Below are 23,885 nucleotides of genomic sequence, written 5' to 3'. Positions count from 1 at the left end.
AATTCCAGCAAATCTTATCAGATTCTAGGCAAGTTTAACCAAAAAAAAATCCGAGAAAACTTTCCAAAAAATTTAACAAATAGCAAACCCCTACCCGATTTTAGACAATTTTAACTTTTAACCCAAAAAAATATCAGAAAACTCTCACCTCTCCAAAAAGTCTAACCAAGAAGGAACAACATTCTAATTGCTTTGTCTAACGATTAGATTTTTTTTTTTTTGTCGGGAGATTTTGGCCGGCATATGGTAAAAAATATCAGTCGATCTTTTTTATCAAATCTTCATTTTTGTTGTTTAATCTGGGTTGTTAACGAGATAATATAAAACTACAATTTTCACGTAACATTTACGACCTATTTCAAAACAAAACATAGAGAAAAGTTAAACTGCTGCGATTTTAAAACTTATTAAAACTTACAGGGAAAGAATCACTATAACGCCCCAGGAACATCTATCTCAAAGTCAAGCCGCAGCAGACCACGGAGGATATGAGGCCATGAGACTATCTCCAAAGCTTTGAATTCCTCGGGAGTTATTCTATAAGGTGTACAGACGCGATGCAACATGAGACTCTATCAACTTTTGTAAACCAAAAATTCAATCTGACAAACCTAAATGTACAAAATATGCATATATATTTCTTGCTGGTCTCATGATGACCGCAAGGCCTGGATACGATGGCCTAGCTTGCTTTATGGTGAAGAATAATAACGTTTCTGAACATGGGGGCCAGCCTGAAGAGGAAAACGAGATATAACAACCAAATTCCTGAAAATTCAAGTTGATAGTGCATCTCTGGCCCCGCTTAAATACCATAATATAGTTGCCCAAAATTTATTACATTAGATGATTTGGGAGCATGACAGCCGACCTGATAAACAATTCAGGTCAGATCTTGAGGAACATGTTACATGCCATCTGTATTATCGGTTGTTGCATTGGCAGAGCCTGTGGTATTTTGCCGTTCTAATTTGGCCTGCCACCTTCTTGCATTTTGCCCATTTGGCCCTTTGGTGTTTTGCATGAACTTATTCATGTCCTTGCCAATATTCCACTGCGGGTGCTGAATCTTTTGCTTGCCCATTGATCGACCAGAGTTTGGTAGAGATGACCTCCCTCTAGATTGAACAACTGTTATGGGTGACCGTTCCTTGGGATTACTGAAAGATAGTCCATTGGTGCCGGAAACTTTCGAAGTTGCTTCTTGGACTGTATCCGTATTCATGTTTATACCAACGGAAGCAAGATATTGTCTTGACTTTACTTTGGATGATACCACACCAGAGGTGTTACACGTGGCATTATATTTAGTTGAAGGTGAAAGGCTGCTTTCAGAAAGAGTTCTAGCATTTTTCTGGGGGCCTTTAACAGAGCGCAAGGCAACCTCTTTTACGCCCAGTTTATATTGAGGTTCATAACCAGAATTTTTCACATTAAAGGCCTCTTCAATGCCTTCTGAACCACCCTTCAAATTTTGATCCAGAACTCTCTTCTCCCACGGCCGTACAGCCATCCAGCGTTCCAGCCAGTTCCACCGCCAATTGCTTTCATCAACTTCAAATCCCTCGGATAATTCATGTATCTGTCTCGAGCTTGCTTGCCACTGTAGGCAGACCAAAGAATAGGCTAAAGCCTGTCATAATTCTGAATATACAAATTGCCAATGGGAAATAGCTGTTTATAATATCATTGCATAGCTTATATTTAAATCATCTAATTGATTTAAGAGAGTTGCTTGAAAGCTTACTTGATGAGTTAGAGCATATGCCATGGCCCTCTCCCGTTTGATTGCAGCTTCTTGCCGCTGCTGTAACTTAGCATGAATTTGTTCCATTGATCCTATGCTGTCACACCACCCTTCCTGCATTTCAAATCAAATATGCATTACTAAATATGTTCCTAAGATCAGATGCTACATATAAAAAATTATGAAAATGAAAGATTGTGCTTCTCTTATAATTCAAAGTAAGTATTATTGCTACAGAACTATTAGCTTCATGCGAAGAATGCCTGTGATATGTATGCCAATGCACATGCTTGTGCAAGAAGGCACCGCAGTTCAAAATGAATTGCAGAAGAGCTTAATCTTAACGGAGGTAAGAGCATACCTCAGCTTCACGGATTTGAGCCTCGAGCTTAAGTTGCTGCTCAACTTTCTGTTGCCTAATTTGATCCTCTATTGCTATACGCACCCTTCGGGCTCGGACCCGAGCCTGAACTCTCACCAAAGCTTGCATGCATCGCAAGGTGATAGCCGCTTGCTTCCTCACTGCATGGCCCCTGACAAGAGCTTGGAGTCTCACTATTCCTTTCAAAGCACGAAGGGCTCTCCTTGCCTGTTATATATTCAATAAGCATAATGCTGGTCACTTGGACAACCTAATGCTAGCATGCCTACTACTTCAATTCAAAGAACAAAGCGTTTCTTAGTTTACGGAGATAAACGATAGCTATGATACTGCAGCTTATGAATGTGGAAGTGGGAACATTTTCTAGATAAAATTACCATAGAAGCCTACGTTTCGTTGTAAACTTGATCTGATGATATGCAAGCTTTGAATGAATAAATATGCTGCAGAATTAACCCTTTGAAGTAGATTTATTGTGGAACTCAATGCCAGAATATAAAACAAGAAGATTTACCAAATGGAATTCTAATATCTGTTCTACAAAAGAAAAAGAATAACATTTCTGTGAGGAACCTCTAATGAGTCCATGTCCAGTAATACTAGGCTCCATTACAGTACCAAAACACATCTCAATATTTCATTTGAACCATACGCCAAAGAATACTGTCAAGTTGAGAAGCTGCTCTCATCTCACCCTAAAAGCATTTCACATATGAAATTAATGTATGTACTCAAACAGGGAAAAGGAAGACAGGAACTGAACTGTATTACAAGGTGATCCTCAAACACTACAAATCAAGAAAAGACTAGTGGCTGTTGCAAAACTTGCATAAAAGACAATAAATTACAGCAGTGATACACAATATCATAGCAGCAATAAATTCAGCGCTTGAGACAAGTAATAAGCAAGTAAAATAAGGCTTGAATGATGGATAAAATTAGGTTTTACAACAATGTCACAAGGTTGGCCGAACTTGAACCTTGAGATTCAGAGTTCAGCAAACCTCAAAACAAAGTTGAAACTTGACTTAGGTTCAGCTGAGGTTTAGTTCAACTTCATCGTCTTTTAATAAATAATTTTGAACAGTTGAACAAAATGCAATAAAATCTTCCCAACCTCTAGACAACCGTCAAATGCGCCCTTTGTGACCTGTCCTGAATATATGACCATGAGTTTTAATATGGTGGTAGACCAAACTGCAAGGAAATGTGCTCTCAAACCAGCTAGCCGTGAAATGTTCCCTTCATGACCCATCTAGCATATATGACTACAGGTTTTTAGATGGCGGTTGAACGAAACCAAGAAATGTTCCTCAGACGACTATATTAAGTTATTGATCAAGGTGCCAATTCCCAATTGCAATTTTAATAAAAGATATTTAAATAATTGTCAATTATGTTAATAAACTGGGGCAGCCATATAAATTAAATGGCTAGTAAATGTCAATAGGTATCAATCCATGATAGGCATTGTTGACCATTGAAGTGTACACCAAAATTTTTGAAGACTCCATGTCTGAGGATGTATCAGAGGCTTCATGTACCATTAGAGTTTTTCAACTCTAATTCTTCTTCTCATCTTCTTCTGTTGTACTCAAATTCCACAAGCTCTACGGGGATGATGTAAAGTGATCTAGTATGATGAATTGAATCATGTAACAGGCCTAGGTAACTTGGGATCTTGTCATCTAGTGAGTTTACTCTGGGAGTTTTTTTTCACTTAATTAATTACTAGGTGCATACAAGGACTTGATAATTAATTGAGTTTTTTCCTCCAAGCATAACCCCAAAGTCGGAGTGCAGCTTGATAGTGAGGCCTTGGGTAAGTCGTAGTGTTTAAAGTCATTGTATATTACCATACTAGATCACTCATAAAATTTTGTGGAATTTGATTAGGTCTAGGGGTCAGTTTTTTTTATTTTTTTAATTTCCCGCGGGGCGAAAATTTGAATAAAATCTTAATGTAAAATGTAACAAGTGATGTCGAGAGAATTTGTATAGGGTGCGTGTGCTCAAAATTACACCTCTCACCCTCAACTTTCTACTTTGAGTGGTAATAAATAATTTCTAGACCCTCAAAACCCATTTTTCCTAAGTTTTGTGGAAATTGTGGCAATAAATTAGCCCAACAATTAAATAAATGGAGAAAAATAAATATCCACACATACTCAAATGATGTGGAAATGAGGTGGAAATTCATCTAAAGGTCAAAGTTGAGTTATCAAATGATATGGACTCCACATAAGCCACAAATCAAGCAAATCGATTTTTTTGTGGAGAAGACAACGAGTTCTAGTGACAAGATCCACGTTCTGAGGAAGTTAACTCGAGCTTCAAGCAGATATCATGAGTTGACTTGAGATTGGATTAGAGTTTACTCGAGTGAGGTGGAAAGTGGTCTCGTACCACTCCACTTCACTCTCCCACATGTCCTCTCATCTTATTCGAGCTCTCTCATCAAAGATTGTGTGGGCCTCTAAGGAAGAAATTAAGTTGCCACTTGGGAAATTCAAATTTGCATGAAGGAGCACTGGGATTGTCACCTATTTGTCTTGGGATTATCACCATTTGCCTTGGTATTGACTCCCAAGCTTCTATATAATAGATCTATGGGCTCTCACACATATATCAATGTTACTAGCTATTGTGCTTGCAGAAACGTTGTTTCCTTATACACTTTCATAAATATCAATAAAGACTTTGGGGTTTCATTCATGAGGTGTCCCTCTTTTTGGAGTGTGATGAATTGTTGATCATTGGTATAATTCATTTTACTTGTGCTTTGATCTAATTTGTTTCCATATGCTTTTGTAAATTTGTTAATGTAGAGCTATCTTGCATTGACATTTGATTTAGAAGTAAGCTCTAGTTGGTTTCAAATAAATCTCTAGAGTTTCTTATCATTGTTTATTGCTAAATCTATATGGAACTAATTCTTAATTGAAGTTTTGTACAAGGAACATCTTGCTGAGATCAAAGAATCAAGCATGAGGGGAAGTCTTTGGAGAGACCAACCCACTCTTAATGCATTCTCAAAGGAACTCTCATTTGTTCGAGTCTTCATAGTCTTATCTTACAAAGTGATTTTGCAGGGGTTTTGAGACATAGCTTGTACACAAGCCGAGTACTTCAAAGTTTAAATCTCTTTTAAAACATTGTACTTCATTGCTTTCATTTGCTATTTAAGAGCTTGAAGATGGCTAAGCAAAGAGGAGACTATACTCAAACTCTTTAGCTTAGTCCTTTGTAAATTATAATTGTTCATATACATTTTATCTCGCTGATTTTTCCACTAATATTTGAATTGTTTTTTTGCAACCTTTGGTTTCAAGTGTTTGCTAACTCATGTTGTGGCAACATGAAGGAATTTTCACTTGAAACATATAACAAATTGCTTGTAGGACCTTAGCACACATTTGGGGCTGCATTTTAAGGAGGTCTTGAGCATTTGGAGTCCCTCTTTTTTTGCAAGGCTGAGTTCATTTGAGAGTTGCACATAAAGCTAGGCCGTGGGCCTCTTAAGCCTGATTTTCCCCTTGTAATTCTCAGATTTCGAGGAGGTCTCATTAGCTATTTTGGTTGCCAAATTTTCACATTGTACAAGAAGAAAAATCTAGCTCCTATAATTCTGATTGTGTAAAAGTTTCTCCTTCATCTTTTGGGCAGCTTTTTAAGGCCTTCTCCTCATTGTAATACCTCTAATAAAATAATCTTCTTGGGATTGATGGAGCTTGGAATTCATCCCATCGTATCCCACCTCCTCATTTAGGAGGACTCTTGTGGGTGGATTGATTTGCATTCTTAACTTTCACAATTTAGTTTCTCTTGCATGCACTTTCCATTCGCTAATACTCATTCATGCATGGTAAAGTTTGGGAATTGACACAACCTCAAAACTCCATTTCATTTACAAAATTAAGTCTGTTACATTTTTACTTGAGCTTTGCATCCTTCATTTCATTGTTGCTTTGAGCTACAACTTAATGCCTTACTTTGAGCAAATCTTTCTTTACATGCAAGCACTTTACATTCTTGGAAAGCTTTGATTTAGTTTATTAATTCATTTCCATTAAGCATGGTAAATTTTTTCATGACTACTCGAGTACAAGCTTCATTTTTGTCAACTTTTGCTACATTGTTACTTTAAGTTTTGTTGATATTTCCTTGGAACATTATATTGTCAATGTCTACTTGAAACAATTTATTTTTCAAGCAACTTACTTGCATCATTTTAATTCACTTGCTCACATTAAGCTACCATTTTTTTTTTAACTTTGAAGTCATTGGTGCAATTTTACTTTGGGTATTTCCTCATTTATGGAAGCATTGCCATCAAGATTTCAAATTTGGAGAGCAAGTAACTTACATTCATCTCACTTAGACACATTTTATTGCTAATTGGCATTTCTAAAATTAACCTCCAACTTAAGTTGGTTGTATAGACTTTAGGGACCCTCCACCCCTATTGACTCCTCATTGTGAGATCTGGATTTCCGGGCGAGGATGAAGTCTGCAGACCAGAGTTCAATTGAAACTTTGTTTTTAGAATACAACTAATAAAATAAACCAGGAGCATCTCTACATCATAATTTCACTTTACTTGCAATACAACTCTCCTATATATGCTATCTCGAATTTATTTGAGTCATATTTGCAAATATCCTCATTTTCTCAAGAAGCATTTGCTTTATAGTGCTACATGGTCTCCCAAAGACCATTGTCAGTGACCAGGACAGCCGATTCATGGGTGGATTTTGGCAGGAGCTATTCCAATTGGTGGGTACTGAGCTAACCCCGAGTACCAATTACCACCCTCAGACAGACAGGCAAACAAAGATAGTTAACAAGTGGCTGGAGGGCTACTTGCGTAACTATGGTCAGCAAAAAACATGGATATGCTGGCTACACTTGGGTGAATATTTCTACAACACTACGTACCACATGTCCATAGGTATGTCATCATTCCGAGCTTTGTATGGTTATGATGCGTTGTCTTTGACTTACATTATCTTTGGAGACAGTAGGGCCCTAAGGGCCAAGGACTGGATATAGGAGAGCCAAGACATCTTGAGGGCTCTTAAAGACAACATGCGGATGGCCCAAAACCAACAGAAGCTTTATGCAGACAAGGGCAGAGTTGAGAGGTAGTTCGAAGTAGGGGACTTGGTATTCTTGAGGCTTCAACCGTATCAGCAATCTACACTCAAACAGAAGGGGGGTGAGAAGCTCAAACCCTGCTTCTATGGACCATATCGTGTCACTCGGAGGGTGGGGGAGGTAGCATATGAGCTGGAGCTACCCCTGGGGAGCCAAGTGCACAACATCTTTCATGTGTCTTGCCTGAAAAAGGCACTGGGACAACAGGTTACAGTAGCTACAGAGCTACCCCCTATGGACGATGAGGGGCATTTGGTGCTGGAACCAGAGGCCATTTTGGATACCAGGGAGAGGCATCTGCATAACAAGGTCATCAGAGAGTTTTTTATCTGATGGAGGAATTTGTCGGATGAGGATGCCACCTAGGAGGGGGAGCAGATACTCCAACATCCTTCATTGTAGTTGCTTGAGGACAAGCAATGTTTTGGCGGGGAGGACAGTGATATTCCTACTTAGTATTTTACTAAGTCAATATCAATTTTGCTCAATTTTGGTTTATTGCACGGATACACTTAAGAGAAGTGGGCTTAGACTCTAGAGGACCCACATTCGTTTTTAGCGTATGAGGCACTCCAACATTACAGCTAGAGGAAAACTTGCGACTTTGGTGGAGCGTGGGGGCCACCACAAGAGAATTTCGGCCCACATGGGAAGTACGCTCATTGGAGCGGAATTAATGAGAGGAGTTTGATGTGGGCCCACATGGGCAGTTTTGGAGGCAGCTTAACAAAAGGAGGAAGAGACTCATTTGGCTCATTCATCTATCATTTACAAAATTGGCTAAGACAAGAGCACGCTTGAGTTGAGCCAAGTCTGCAAGTGTAGTTTAGCACACAAGTGTCTTCGAGCGAAGATCTCAGCCCTTGCTTCAGTGGACTTCGAGTGCCAGCCCAAGGAGGGAGTTTCACCTTACCATTTTCGCACTACCAGCAGGAGGGTCGAATTTCAAGGAGAGAGGCAACTACAACAGTGCAGGGGTTGTGCAGTCTTTTGTGGGAGCACTCCGGGAGGTGGAGGAGTGAGTTGGGGATTGGGCTGAAACTTTGTGTGAAGGCCTAGGGGACATTTTGGGGAGCATTGCAGCCATTTTGGAGACCATTTGTAGCAGAACTTACAGGTGGGTCGAATTACCCAGTAGTTGGGCCATAGTGGAGAAATAGGGCCGAATTTTCGAAGTCAAGCAAAGGCCAATTCCTTCGTGGGTATTTCTGGGTATTTGGTGGAGAGGTTAGGATTAATTTCCCAAAATTTTCTGAGCACTGGAGAGGGCCCTAGCAGTAGATTCATTCAACCAGCAGACTATTTCTAGGCAGCTACAGCACAGAGCTTGAGCAGCATAACAGTAGATCATACGAGAGTGTCTCATTTGTCATTTGGGACTTTTCTAGCTTGCCTTGAGCAAGCTCAGGTGCACTCATACCAACACCTTATTGTACACTCATTTTCATTAATAAAAACAGCTCAGCAATGCAGTTTTTTATGCCAATTTGTGATCTGATTGTTTGTTACTGTTTATGGTGTTTTTGTCTATGTTCGCTTGCATATTTACTGTTAATTTTCCTTAGGGATATTACATTTTACTTTTGCAACAATTAGCTTTCTTGTACTTGGAATATCCTTCATTGGTGCAACTCTATTTCAAGTTATGTCATATATTTGTTGCTTTGATGATCATTTTGCTCATGAGTAGTTGATGTCATTTTCTTGTCATTTGAGCATTTACTTTCAAGTACTATCTCCTTTATAGTTGCAATTGATGTTTATATGCTCATCTTGGTCTAACATTTGACCAAACAAGATTGTCTGTCATTGTATCTTGATTTCATTTTTTGGGCAAGCTATTGTTATTTATTTGAAGGCACTGGTCTATACTTTGAATATATCTTTGAGATTTGCTCATTTATTCATATGCTTGCTTAAATCTTGAAAACAAGTTATTTTTGACAAACGCTCCACTTAACTTAATCTCCTAGAAACTCATATCACATAACATTTCATTAGGGATCACCCCCCTTAGCTTACCTAGGAGAGCTTTAACGGAGAGAGGTGGGAATAGGTAACAACCCCATCTCTTAGTTTTGCCACCAAACCACACCTTGTGGGGTTCAGGGTTTTTCCTCACTAACTTAGGTGTGTGTGCTAAATGGCAACAACAAGGATGAAGACACATACCTCATGCTACATCTCATATTCCCAATATTAAAAAATATCATAAAAATTAACTAAATTATAAGTTTATTATTATTATTATTATATATGAGCAACACACCCTCTTTTATGGAGGACACGTTGAGAGCACATGTCCAACACGTAGGATATGGGGCACATGCCCTGTTTGGACATGTCCTCTCACCTAGGTCAACAGTAATACACACTCAAAATCGCACAAGGACTAGACTCATAAGATGTTTTCCATCATTCTTTATAGTTGCTTCTGCCCTTTACACTTTGTGAGAATGTAAATATTTGGTCCTAGTAATTGTTACCTCAAAATATAGCAAGTCTTCTGAGAGGCCTCACAAGACAAGGGCTAGACTAACATACAATAATGGGATGGAGGCCACTATCACCTTAGCACTCCACCTCCTATTCTTTAGAGGACTTTCACCACAAGGGAGGCTTCCTGATATAAGTCACCTAACAAATATTCTAAGTCAATAGTTCAAAGGTGACAACTTTAATAGGCTCAAGTAGAGCACTCTGACTAAGAACAAGGCTCAATACAATAAGATAAGGAATAGTGTACCTTCTAAGGAACCTTCAAGGAAGGCTTATAGCATAGAGTTTATATGATATTACATAAATGGCACACTTAAGCATATAAGACTAAGAAAAGGCTTGTAAGAAAGATATGATCAACAAAAAGGGAGCCACAAGCCTTCAACAAGCCTAAGTTGAAGCCTTAATGCTAGATTAGGGTTTCCTAGGGTAGAATTGCCTAGGGTTTGTGATATCAACCCTAAGGAGGCTATTCCAACCATGCAAAATGCAAGATTTAGATGTTGTAAGGTCCAACTAGCAAGAACAACCTCAAAACAAGCCAACGCTTCAACCCTATGCCCTAGCCCTAGCAGTTTGCCTTGAATGGCCAAAATTGATTAAGAGAGAAGAAAGAATGAAATTTTAAAAGTTTTGACCATCTATGTGGAAGCCAGTACCTACTAACTACTTAGGTGATGGAGTCTAAGGGAAAATTACTATGGAAATATCAAACCCTTGAAAAGAGTAAGGGGAGAAAACTTAAGTTTGCACTTTTAAAACCCTAGCTATCATTCAATACGAGGATAAAAGCAAGAGAAAATATCTCTAGGAGGTTCTCAAGTGATGTTCATGTTGAAGTTTCTAAGTTTACTTAATTTAGAAACCCTTCATGCACTTTTCCTGATTTATTCCTACCTAGTTGTTAATTTTTCTTTAACAAGTTATTTACAAAGTAAATACTGAAAATAAACACCAGTGCATGCTCAACATATTACAGATCAGCAACTAAAAGAAACAAGAACAAGCACACCACATGACACCATTATTTTTGGACCAATGTCCCCGGAAAAACCCAATGCGGGAAAATTGGTGCAGCTATCTGAGAGTTTTCTTATTAAGCAATATCATAGTACAATCTGGGTGTCGAAACTGGCCTACCCAATAGAGAATTTCCTTAGCAGCTATACCTCACAGTTTGAGAGAAATCTCCTCGCTGAAACCCCGGAAAATCCTTCTGGCAACTCTTCAGCACAAAACTGCTCTAGCAACCCCAACGTCTGCCCAATCTGGACTGCGTCGGCCCCTCTCTGTCTCACGCTCGCCCTGCGTCAGTTTTTCTTGGCCTACGTTAGCCCCAAGAGGCCCTGCATCAGCTCTGGGATGCCTTGCGTCAGCTACGCTGGCCCCTCTGGTGCTCTGCGCAGCACTTGGCTACCTTTGCGTGGCCCTGCGTGAGCCGTTGTTGGCTCTGCGTCACCCTCCTTGGCTACTGCGTTGCTCTCTCGGCACTATCTCTGCCTCTCTATCTCTCTATACTCAATGCCCCTCAGTTGCAACTCCCGATCACTAATTCTATCTCTCTTAGCAAACCCCGCTCTAGAGAATAGAATCACTGATCATTTGGTGTGATCTGCAAGTGACCCTCAAGCCTCCTCTTATACTTTTCCTATTGACGATTCAACGGCCGAGATTAAGTCCCTAATCAACGGCTAAGATTATATCTGGCATGATCCATGTCTTTTGGACCACTCTAACACAAATTCATATTAATACACATTAATATTTTATTTTCCCTAAATTTAAACTTAGGGACTCCATTAAAAATATTAATTATTTTAATATCTCCTGATCTGTTTAGAATTTGCCCAAACCCTTTCTAGGTATTGGAGATCTCATGTGCCCCAACCTTTCCACCAAATTTCGTGGCTAGAGCACATCCGATGCTACCCCAAATCAACAGTTCAAAATTCTTAATTGAAGCATGCAACATTTCACCAAAAATTTCATATAAAGATATGCATTTAAACAAGGAATATAGAAACCCTAGCAAAATATATTGCATACAATAACCATAAAAATATATTCAACAATAAAAGTACTCACAAGATATCAATGAACAATCCTTCATTATCCCAAAATGACGTCTCCACAACAAGGACTAGTCTCCAATAGCAAAATATCCACAAAGATCACATCTCCACAAGAGTAGTGAGGTACAAGAGCTAGGCCGAAATATTCAAAGAGGCTTAAATAGTCCACAATTAATGATGATATGAAGGGTGAGGTAACCTTTTATTTATATGAGGTCTACCTCACCTAATTTTAGCTAAGAAGCCCCTAAAACAAGTTTGACAATGAGTAAACACAAGAAAACCTTGGGTTACAAGCCAATCCACTAGCTCAACATGAAATTATGCCAAAATAAACCCATACATGTGAGTCGTAAGCCACTAAAATGATGATGTCATGCCCTTTTGGGGCTCCCAATGCTATGTGATGGTGAAGAGAAATCTGAAGGTGTCTCCAAGCATCATAATCATCCATCATTTAAGGAGTAGTCCATAAATCCAACCTCAAAGCAGCTCTAGAGGTCCCAAATCAAGTTGGGGTGCTCCCATGTCATCTCCATGGGTCTCCAATGGTCAACATAGTGCCTTCTTTCTCCAGCATTAGGGTTCCATCAAGTGCAACAAACCCCCTTAGTCATCTCATGGAATACCATCCTCACCTAGGATTTGAATCATGGCATGTCCATTAGGTAGTGCCAAGGCCAGTCTGGGGGCACGCTAGGTCCAATGGTGCAATCATCAAGAATCCTCCATGCTAGGAAAAAGAAGATCAACTTCCTGGGTCCTGGGGGGTTCTCTGGCATGTGCATCAGCTGCTCAAGTCATCATATTGCCCAACACTCTAATGTAAGTGAGCAATGTTGCATCTGCTAAGTCATCAGACATCAACCTTTCTGCAGGGCCTAGGTACCTGTGGAGTGGGTACCCTCAAGACCTGTGCTGCTATGGACCACCTGGAAAGACCAACTTAAACTCTCGTGAAAGAAAACATTCATTAGAGACTAAGATCATATAAGCATCTAAGTGGACCAAACTTGTATGTTAAGGGCATACCAATACGTGCATAGCTCAAGGGCTAGAGCTTGCTCTTTATGATGTAGCATTTGATTTTACCATTTAAGATGAGGTAAGTTATCGCTCATCATGGTTTGAACATGCAAGGGTTCCTTTTAATGAAATATAACATCAAGTGCTTAGGAACCGGGTGATGGCCAATGAGGAGCATAGACCTCATGCTAGGCTTTTGCCCACACGCTAATTTATGTCACGACCATCTTTTGCATTTTGACTTTCGTCTTCTTTCATTTTGGCCATATTATGTTTTTCCATTCTTTTAGTTGCATCAACCTCCAGAGCAATGTTCCCAGGCCCTACTCAAGGATGTGGATAAGAGGGTGTCAATTCCCAATGAACCAACGACAAGTGAGACCAAAAGAATGGAGAAGGTATATAAAAGGCTTATAATGTGACATGGGAAGTGTCAAGTATGGTGTAAGGGAAATGAACCCGCTATATCAATCCAGTTTTTCCAAGTATTTCCCCTCCTAAAACCCTAAGGCCTTAAGGCCCACTGGACTAGGACCAAGGATTAACCCTTAGGTAAGGTGAGAAAACATAAATTATAATTACAGTCAAGATCGGTCAATCTTCCAGGTCACCCCTTTATCCATACTAAATGCCCGAAACATCAAGTATAAGCACCCATTTGCAAAATGATCAAAGTACTAGTTGAGTAGCAGCCCACCTTCATCTAAGAAGAAATGCCAAATGGTGAGAACTGCATGGGTGATGTAGATAGCAGAGGCATATGGCATATCATCATCAAGAAGTGAATGTCAGGGGCTGCTGGCTGGCTGGTTGTCAAATGTAGGAGAAAAGTTTTCTCCTATGGGGTTACCCATTTTGGTGGGTAACAGTGACCTTAAAATTTTATTTTGATTACAAACAAGAAAACACTCAACTTTGGCAATACTGTCTTATAGACATGAACGTTCTTTGACATTTTTAGTCAAGTAATATAAAATCGATACATCGCCTTCAAAGAGAATGACTCTTTTATTAGTACTTGAGCAAGAAAATTGCAGCATGTGTCAGAGAAAATTCAGAACTATCTAAATGTCATATCCTGGGATCACTAAAACTCTGTTCTCTTCTTGAAAGCTCAAACTTATAACAGCTCTGACATTTATGGCCACTGATTATCTGATATAAGTCAATGTTGCCGATAATTTTAAGCATAAGGATCTCTGCAACTTGAGATGACATCTAGGTTAGCCTTTCATATAAAAATTCCTCCATACATTTTTGCACAAAGAAGGAAATCAGAGAAACTAATTATGCTACACGAGACAATGTAATGATCACTCCATGTAGAGTTTCTACCAAACATGTACATAGGGCTTTTGCAGCAAAAAGAATATGGATGGATGCCCTAGTTAATACAATAAATTTTAGAATAAGCTGCTGTCTTTGTAGCACTTTGATAGCACCATCCCTACCATTTGTCAGGAGAATTAGGCAAGCCACAAGGAGCACTGTTGTAGGAAGTTCTACCATTTGTCATATACTGGATTTGAATAATCCACTAAATTTTCTGCAAATGTTAGCACTGTGATTAGATTGTTATTGCATCGCATATATAATCTGTTTTACAGGTTATGGTTGCTCTGCATCTGGTTCTGAAAGAAAATCAGTGCTTGTTAAGCCCTTTTTAGAGTTCTACATTCCTGAGACATAAAACTTGGGACTGACCATCATATGCCTAACCACACAATACCCCAGAGTTGGCCTCATTTCAGGATTAAACAAATCTGAAGATTAATGGTGCAGACATTAGGCATTGATTGAAGTCTTGATTCTACCTAACAAATAAAATATGCTTTCAGAATAATTTCAATAAACCTTTTCTAATCCAAATGATATTTTAGGGAATTTACATTGACAGTGTTACTCATCCAAATATTTTTGTATAGTTTTATCAAATATTAGAATGAATAAATATGGGGTTAAAAATAGAAGCTGTAGGTCAAAGGGCAATAGCTCAAGTGGAAACTGACAGGTTTAACTCCCCCTCCACCCGGGTTCTATTCTCCAGAGACATGTTAGCCTGTGTGGCAAAAATTTGTACAAGTTGAACATTCGTCCTGAGAAAAAATCTTATAAGCCTGAAAGGGAAGGAATCTTTGAATATATTGAAATTGAGGTGAACAGTGGCAGCCACTGTGATTTGATCCTGGAACTTGCCCAGATTAGTCCTCTGAAGTTATGGATTCCCCAGTTACTGTTAAAAAAAATAGAAGCTGTAGAATTTATCAAATATTATAATGAATAGATAGCGGTTAAAAATAGCAGCTATGTACATTTCCCAACATCCTTGGGAAAAACAGAAATCCATGCAGTTTAAAGTGTACATCCCAATATAAATAATATTTTCAAGCAACAGAAAGGAAATACCAGGAAGCCACGAAAAGCAGTTTGGATGGAAATAACGGCCCATTCCTCTCTTGTGGCCCTTTCTGAAGAGTGTGTAGAACTTATCGAACTGTCTTCAACTGCAGAACCGTTGACGAAATTTGCATTTGATTCAATATCAGTATGAGATGCAGTATTAAGAGCATCCTCAATTTGTATATTTTCTGAATCTATTTGAATCTTATTGTTGTCCCCAGAATTTTTCATCTGCTGCGATACTCTGGGCCTGTCAATAGGAATCTTCCTCTGATACAACAAAGAAAATTAATTTGTGAGTCTTGAACCAAGAAACAAAGTCAATTGCCATTTGAAAAAGGATCGCATTTTAATAATTCAGCAGGTTGTATAAGAATGGAAAATAATTATCAACATGATTACCAGATGAGATATAAGCAGAGTAATTCTATCTTTTTGACAATGTATTCATCAATGATCTATACTTTGAAACAAATAATCGTTCATGCTAATTATCCTTCAGTAACGAGTGAGTTAAACAAATTTCAAAAAAACTCAATACATTTGGCAACAATAAAATATATTTGTTGAAATACAATCACATGTTTTTTCAATTATCCTTCCATGGTAAATCCTGAGTGTAATCTTGTGATGTGCATCCACCTTGCACCGAAGTCAGCAGGATGAAGATCAATGTTTTAAATATCGGACCTCACCTTGGAATCAGCCAAGGTTCAACTTAGACTCTATGGTGCTCAGAACAATACCTCCCAAGAAAGCAGACCATTGTATCAAAAAGCGGAGCAATGTTATTTTAAATCAGTTCTGCATCATGTTGAAGATTGTAATGCCTAATCAAAATCAACCTCTGAATGAAGATCTATTGAGTCGGTCATATAATGAGTTGACCCTTGAAGAAAAGGCTATTGTTCTTGGGTCCTATTTGCCTATAAATTTCCAAGTACCTGAAAGTGATCTGCCTTATTCATCCAACATTTCTCGTGAAATGTACAGACAAATTATTTCTATGATTTGTTGTCTGTTAGGGTATGATGATGATTTTAGGGTTTTTAACATCCTTATCACCAGCAAGAAGTCTTTTGTTAGGTTTCATTTTGGTCAATATCTAGCTGATGTCACAAATGACCAATTAGCCAATAATAGTCTTACCAAGTCATTCTGATATCAGTCAATCTGGGTTCCGGTTTACCTTTCCCTTTACTTTCAAGTGGACAAACTTTCCAATTTACAGTTGCAAACTCAGGATTCAAGTGGGAATGTTCTCTCTATAATTCATTGGACACCAATGGTGAGAAAGCATTCTCCATATTTTTCTTTTTCTGATTTTGTCAATCAGTTCTTATCAGTGTCTTTCAGTCTGTAATATCATCAGTCTCCTCCAAGGATATTGCCAGAGATCAAAAAGGTATTTTAACTCAGTGAAAGGACTAATGTTGGAGATTGGTATCCTTATAAAGATTTGAGAGAAATCAAAATCTATGGCTGTCAATTACCTCCATATAGGCTTCCTGCTTTCCTACCAATGAGAATTTTTGCACTATAGTTCATAAAGCAAAGCCTCAGTGTTGATCAAATTCATTTTTGTATCAAAAAAGCATCCTACCATGTTCAAATTGAAGGCAGAAATGGGACCATTTTTGGTTAATACAAGAGCAGCTAGTCAAGAGGTTGAGGCAATGTTGAAGGAGGTCAAGTTCTCACAGGAAGAAATTTGGCACTATGATCCTCACAGCATTATATCAAACAAAAGAATAGAGCACGGTTCAGCTCCTTATAGGCATGTGCCAAGTCCTGAAATTGAGCAGTTTGCCAACAAAGAAGTCTGGGAGCAGGATCTCGAACCAGTTATTTAAATGAACAGTGAAATAGGTCAGTCCTCAAAATCAGTGATCATTGAAACTGTAAGGCTCTAAATAATTTACTCAAATAATTTACTCAGATAAACATAATATGAAACCTGTTTAAGAATTTGACCGACATTCATAATATTAGAATTTATCAGTTTGATATTGGGTACCTACCTGAGTTTATGTGGTTGAAGATGCTTCTGATTTACTCCTGCTCCCGCTCCTGCGCTCGTTACCAAAAGACCAAAACCTCCTAACCAAACTAGGCACACCTTCAGTACCCAGCTTCAAAGTACTTCGAATTCGGGGTACTCTGATCCCCCGTGCCCAAAATTTCAAGAACAACTGAGCTCACACTTCTTTCTATCAGTGGCATGGAATTTCCTCTTCTCTGTAATTTTCCTCCTTTGTCCAATCCCCCCTTCCTCTGTTCTTTTGTGCATGGATAAATACTTGTCCTCAGGCGGTCACTGCCTTCTTCCATCGCCCTTATCCAATTTGATTCATTAATCATTTGTTACATGTTGCCTCAAGGATTATACGCTAATATAAAGTGGAGGATGAGTTTTTTTAATTTTCATTTATTTTATTAGAATTATAAATTTTAACAAATGAGTCTTAATACATAACTTTAATTTTTTAATTTTAGAATAAATGAATAGTTGTCAATTGCTAGATATATATGAAATGAATATTAAAATATAAATATTTGTACATATTTACATTAAGGAGATTGAAAGTATTAATTTTACTTAATAACTTTATAATCATGAAATATTTAATGTCTTTAATATTTAATGTCTTTTGGGAGTGTCGAATTTTTAGGCTTCCCTTCTTAAATAATTTAGTTATTTGAATAATTATTCAATAAGTATACTAGTGCAACATATGTGTAGTATGCATATGTAGCTATCATATGCATACATCGTATACATGCTAATACCCTTTTGATTAAGAACCGAAACGGGTCATTACAGAAACTCCACAACAAAAGGAGAGAGAACTTAAAAGAGTATTTTCTAAAACATGCAGTCAGCATCAGAGTTAGAGTCAAAAAATGCAGAGCATAGAGCATAGCAAAGACAGATTGAAAGAAATAGAGGTTTCAATGGCAAGCCTATTTTCAATCTGGAGCTTCTACCATCAGCTTCTCTTGCACAAGAAACGTCATCTTCTAGTGTTTGACCTACTACAGCTGGTAAGCAAGATTATATTTTCTCCAAATCTATGGAAATAAAGAACAAGAATTTGAAGTTAAAATTGGACGCATATAGTGAACTATAGAAGCGGGACTCGGGATTACAGACAAGATTACTTTCAGCCCTAGACTATGAGAAAGGAGAGTTAAATATGCCAGTTTTCGAACCTAAGTCTCAGGTAATTAAAACTACAGAAGACTACAAAGTAGCAAAGTTCACTATTGATTTGAAACAGATTCATCTAGTTGATCAAATGGGGATCTTCACAGGAAGAAAAGGGAAATGTTATCCAAAAGCTTAACTAATATAGCCATTGATGCTTCAAAATTAGTAAGCATGTTAACCAAAGTGACCACCCAATTGAAACACGACAAAATTTCAACCAAAACAAAGCAGATGAAAATAGATAACTTGGAGCATATTATAATCAAATTGGGTGCAAATCCACATGATTCCTCTTCAAGACAAGTGTTGATTAAATCAAGAGATACAAACATTCAGGTGCTTAGGAGAAAGTTCAAAATGCCAGCTCGGGAGCATATCCAATGTAATGTTCCCTTTTCTAATGTTCCTCATGGCATGGTTAGGATGGACTTTCAGGGCTGGGGCAGATAGGTCACAGGTGTAGGTTTACTTCATCAACAGGCCGAGGGGTTTCTGGAGGTGTTTCATGGGGTTTTGAGGAGTTTCTATGGGAACCGATGGCATTCGCTTGGCGTATTCCATCACCTGCATAGCTTTCCTTTCGTTCCGCTGCATTCCGACAACTTTCAAAAAACAAGGTTATTATTGGGCTTAACTCAATTAATTACGCTTAAGGTGGCATTCCAAGAGGAATACTTGACGAAACACCTTAGTGTAATAGCTCATTGGAACCGGAACGAGAAGATCTATAGGACGGAATGATTAGACGTGATTTTCAATGACCTGAGGAGGCATGGTGATCAATTTACCCTTTTCCCACATTAAAAATAATATTTTAAATGGAATAAAAGAGAGAAAGGTGCTCAATGATTAAAATAATAATAATATGGGAGGTTCTAGAGAGGTCCATCAGATCTATAAAAGAGTAGGAGGAGGCCATTAGAGGACATCTTGGATTTGATATTTCTTCTTATATGAGAGGTTGAGAACTCAGTTGTCTACTTCATTGGTAGCCCCAGGATCGAAACCCTCGGGTATGTTAGTCGGTGTTGGACAGAAACTGTAATGTCCCTTCCTAAATTATTTTGGAACATGATTAATTTCTACATTTTAGGGCCAATTTTGGAGATGATGGGGCCCATTCGATTTTATTAGGAGGCTAGACTTAGTAGAAGTTATGTTGATGTGGTTAATTTGTATGTGGGGGCCACCCACACTAAGAGAATACGCATTCCCTAATTCGAATTGCATGGAAGGGAAATCGATGGTTAAGTGAGGGACCGACAATGGAGGGAAAAGTGCTCCACGAAATCTATATAAGGAAGGCAACACCTATATAAGAGGAATACTTGACGGAACACCTTAGTGTAATAGCTCATTGGAACCGGAACAAAAAGATCTATAGGACAGAATGATTAGACATGATTCTCAATGACCTGAGGAGGCATGGTGATCAATTTACCCTTTTCCCACATTAAAAATAATATTTTAAATGGAATAAAAGAGAGAAAGGTGCTCAATGATTAAAATAATAATAATATGGGAGGTTCTAGAGGGGTCCATCAGATCTATAAAAGAGTAGGAGGAGGCCATTAGAGGACGTCTTGGATTTGATATTTCTTCTTGTATGAGAGGTTGAGAACTCAGTTCTCTACTTCATCGGTAGCCCTGGGATCGAAACCCTTAGGTATGTTAGTCGGTGTTGGACGGAAACTGTAATGTCCCTTCCTAAATTATTTTGGAACATGATTAATTTCTACAGTTTAGGGCCAATTTTAGAGGTGATGGGGCCCATTCGATTTTATTAGGAGGCTAGACTTAGTAGAAGTTATGTCGATGTAGTTAATTTGTATGTGGGGGCCACCCACACTAAGCGAATACGCATTCCCTAATTTGAATTGCATGGAGGTGAAATCGATGGTTAAGTGAGGGACCCACAATGGAGAGAAAAGTGCTCCACGAAATCTATATAAGGAAGGCAACTCTCCTCATTTCAACATCTTATCTTTTGACATATTGAACTCAATCTTAGTTGCTCAAGCTTCTTAGCCGGGTTACTGTGTTGTTTAGCACACGAGTGTCTCCGAGCAGAGATCTCAACCCTTGCTTCGGTGGACTTCAAGTGCCAGCCCTATGAGGGAGTTCTTCTTGATCTCAGTTCGTAGTAGAAACAGGGAGACGAGTTACAGCAACTGTAAGTCGAGTACCAACAGCAAGGGGATTTACAACAGCATGGGGATTGCGCAGTCACAGCATGAGGCACTCGGGGAAGTTGGGGAGACAAGCATACTTTCATCATTTTCAGGAGTATAGAGGGAAGCTACAGACAAGAGGGCCATTCTTCACGTAGCTCTCATTTCATCACACGTAGGACTGCATCATCTCCTCCATGACTGCGCAGTCATTGGAGTGAGACTCTTTGGGGCAGCACCATCCGGGAGAGTTTGGAGTTAGGGTGCTGGAAGATCATTTGGAGGGCCATTTGAGGAGAATTGTTGGAGTTGGGAGAGCAGAGATTGACAAGATCAGTCACGGCAACAGAATTCGAAATTGGAGGAGGGCCAAGTTGTGAAGGGTAAATTTTTGAAAGTTGGAACCAAGGGAAACCCTTACTGGGTTTTTCTGGGTTTTGGGCAAGGATCACACTCCTAATTTTATAGAATTTTCTGGGAAAATCTGAGGGGTGAAGCAGGGGTCCCAACTCAACCAGTAGCTAGATGAACTAAGGGGAATTTGGGCCAAAATTCTGAGGTCAACATTTGGCCAATTCCTTCATGGGTTATTCTGGGTTTCTTGTGTAGAGGCTAGGATAAACTTCCCGGAATTTTCTGAGCAACAGGAAAGACTCTAACAGTAGATCATTTCAACCAACAACACCTTTTTGTGCAATAACAGCGCAGCGCATGGGCCGGATTACCAGCATATTTGAGGAGGGTGTTCCATTGTTCATTTTGGGCTTTTGCTAGCTTGCCTAGAGCAAGCCCAGGTGCACACATTCCAACCCCTTTTTGTACAACTCTTCCCATTTAATAAAATGAGTAGACAACGCAGTTTGGTTGCCAATTTTGTGGTCTGATGATCTGATTTAATTTTATGGTGTTATTTTTATTGACCACTTTGCATAGCACTATTTTCCCTAGTTTGGAACATTGCAATTGTATCAGATTATGATCTTGGCCCAGCTGTGGGAAATTAGCTAGACGATCATGGAAGCTTGGGTATGAATGTGCAGCGATGGGTGAAACCGGAGACAAACCCATGGCTCAAGGGAAATCTAATATGCGGAAATTACGGGGTAGAATTCATTGGGATGATGAGAGGTCGGCCCAGTTGAGGAGGGTGACAGACCAAACCCATCCTCACCCTTACAACAGAGACGTTAGAGGTGAGCAGGTCGTGGGGGTGCATCCATCTACATCATGTGGGGAAAGTCGACCATATCAGGGCACCCGATCTCCTGAAAAGGAGCAGGCAGACAAAGACGGTTAGAGGGTGAGACCAAGGGTCACTTTTGCTGGTGGAGACTTGCCTTTAGATATCAGGAGCCTGAGGAGGCGGTTGGGTATGATGCTGAGAGCCCACAGGATGGTGAGGAGCACATCGATATAACCGATGTTCCGCAGGAATCACCTTTATTAGAGACCTTTTTGATAGCCCCAGTTGACACCTTGGTGGAAAGGATAGAGCCTACAACATAGAGTCATCTGTTTAGGAGGTGCCACCCATAGAAGAGATGTCAATAGTTGCTGAGGCATCTAGAGTTGTGACCGAGTTTACAAGTCGTAGATACCCATGGCAATTCCATTAGTTTTAGGTCGACCTCCTAGCATTAAAAAGGAAGGTTGTATCAGTACGAGAGGCTATTCTGCAACAGAACGAGGAGCTAGAGGGCATGAGAGCGGTTTGTGTTGAGTCCACGACCACATTAACTTACGTTGGGGAGCGGTTGGAATCCCTGTTGGTGCAGCTAGAGTGCACGTTGGGGTGTGAGAGCAGCCCTCTTCGAGCATACATAGATGGGGCTAGCATCACTGTGAGGTTACCTTGGCTCATTGGGCAGAGAGAGATAGAGCTACCTCATCAGATTTCATGTATTGACCAGGATAGCGAAATGAGACAACCTGAGTTGCACAGGGTGCAGCACCCGCATGCTGGGGTTGTTCTATGTGCGGGAGTTCGTGCATTCGATCCCTCTCTTGGGGTTGGATGGCGAGAGATTCTGAGTTGGTACCCTGTGGAGTGGGCTATGGAGATGGTGGTGGACCTGGGTGTAGCTCAGCAGGAGCTTCCAAGCACTGGGGATACCGGTAGCACAGACTAGCATTGGGTTCCCGGTGGGACTACCTATCATTTCCCAGGTATGTCGGTTGACTACAACCGGGATGGTGCAGTTGACCTAGCAGTTGAGCATGCACATTCACTAGGGGAGTCTCGATCAGCACCAGTGGTCGACCAGTTTACGGATAGACTCTTTTGGTCTTCTTGGTATGGCATTTGTACACGGGATCACTGGGTGATCAGCATACTCTGGCAGGAGTTTGTCGGAGGAGGTGGCATTGGCAAGCCACCAAACAGTGCCTTGTATGGAGCTGGGTGCTCTTCACTTTTGTGTGGGGCACAAAGAATGCAGAGGAGAGGAGCAGTGGTGGCATCACTGTTGAGACATAGGGAGAGTCACTTCTCGGATCCTTCATGGGGGATTTGGAGGGAAGAGATCCATTCATCAGTGGGGATAATGATGCGATGGTGGAGGTGATGATATTGTTCGGGTGTGGCCTGACACATAGAGACATAGCTCTAGGCCATCACATCCAGGGACGAGTGGGAGCATCTACCGTTGAGCAATGGTCTACCGGTGGGCGTGGAGATGCATGGTGGTGTGTTGTAGTGAGTTGGACTGCATTGGGGAGTGGGAGTGCCTCACATCACATTGAGTACATGCAGGGAGTGACAGGTACAGTGACACAAGAGGGACACAGCCTAGCCCAGTACAAGATGGCATAGTCATAGCTGAGGGTATCCAACAGTGTACAGGGGTAGGCCGCGGTGTACAGTGGCATGTCCAAGAGTACTGGGATGATCGGTGGTATACAGGGGTGTATAGTGTCGCACAACGAGGTCTAGGAAAGTTGCCTCCAGGGAGACCCTTGGACGAAAACCTCGGGCATACATTTGGCCATAGTTCACCCAGGATTGACGGGGACATAGATGAGCGATACTTGATGGTATCTGTGGGGACTCACACAACTAACCCTCTTCTACATCCCTCACGGGTGCAGCCGATTTTGCTGTTGACTTTCTGCACTTTGGGCATAAGCAGCGGGGGACGAGGAGCTCACCCGAGATATTTGGGTGACACTAAGCGCACTAGGGGAGATACTTTTCAGCAATGGCATTGGGTTGGTGCATCAG

General features: G+C 39.9%; 1 protein-coding gene across 5 annotated transcripts in view; it reads right to left on the bottom strand.

Annotated features, from left to right (window-relative positions):
• Nucleotides 1-377: 377 nt before the first annotated feature.
• Nucleotides 378-23,885, bottom strand: part of LOC149167864 (protein IQ-DOMAIN 5-like) — a 165,380-nt gene continuing 141,872 nt past the window's right edge. For all 5 annotated transcript variants that reach the window (XM_089433209.1, XM_089433208.1, XM_089433212.1 and 2 more), the window contains 4 exons: nt 15,290-15,553; nt 2,109-2,336; nt 1,748-1,861; nt 378-1,603 (listed from right to left, as the gene is read on the bottom strand). In XM_089433209.1, the coding sequence (XP_089289335.1) occupies nt 908-1,603; nt 1,748-1,861; nt 2,109-2,336; nt 15,290-15,553 (1,302 nt within the window). In that variant the 3' untranslated portion in view covers nt 378-907. The remainder of the gene's footprint in view (nt 1,604-1,747; nt 1,862-2,108; nt 2,337-15,289; nt 15,554-23,885) is intronic.

The sequence above is a fragment of the Pinus tabuliformis genome, chromosome 5_1, assembly GCF_031772625.1.
Source record: "Pinus tabuliformis cultivar Carrire ecotype Pingquan chromosome 5_1, CPIR1, whole genome shotgun sequence".
NCBI classification, from domain to species: domain Eukaryota; kingdom Viridiplantae; phylum Streptophyta; class Pinopsida; order Pinales; family Pinaceae; genus Pinus; species Pinus tabuliformis.
This window is presented reverse-complemented; position numbering and strand designations above follow the sequence as displayed.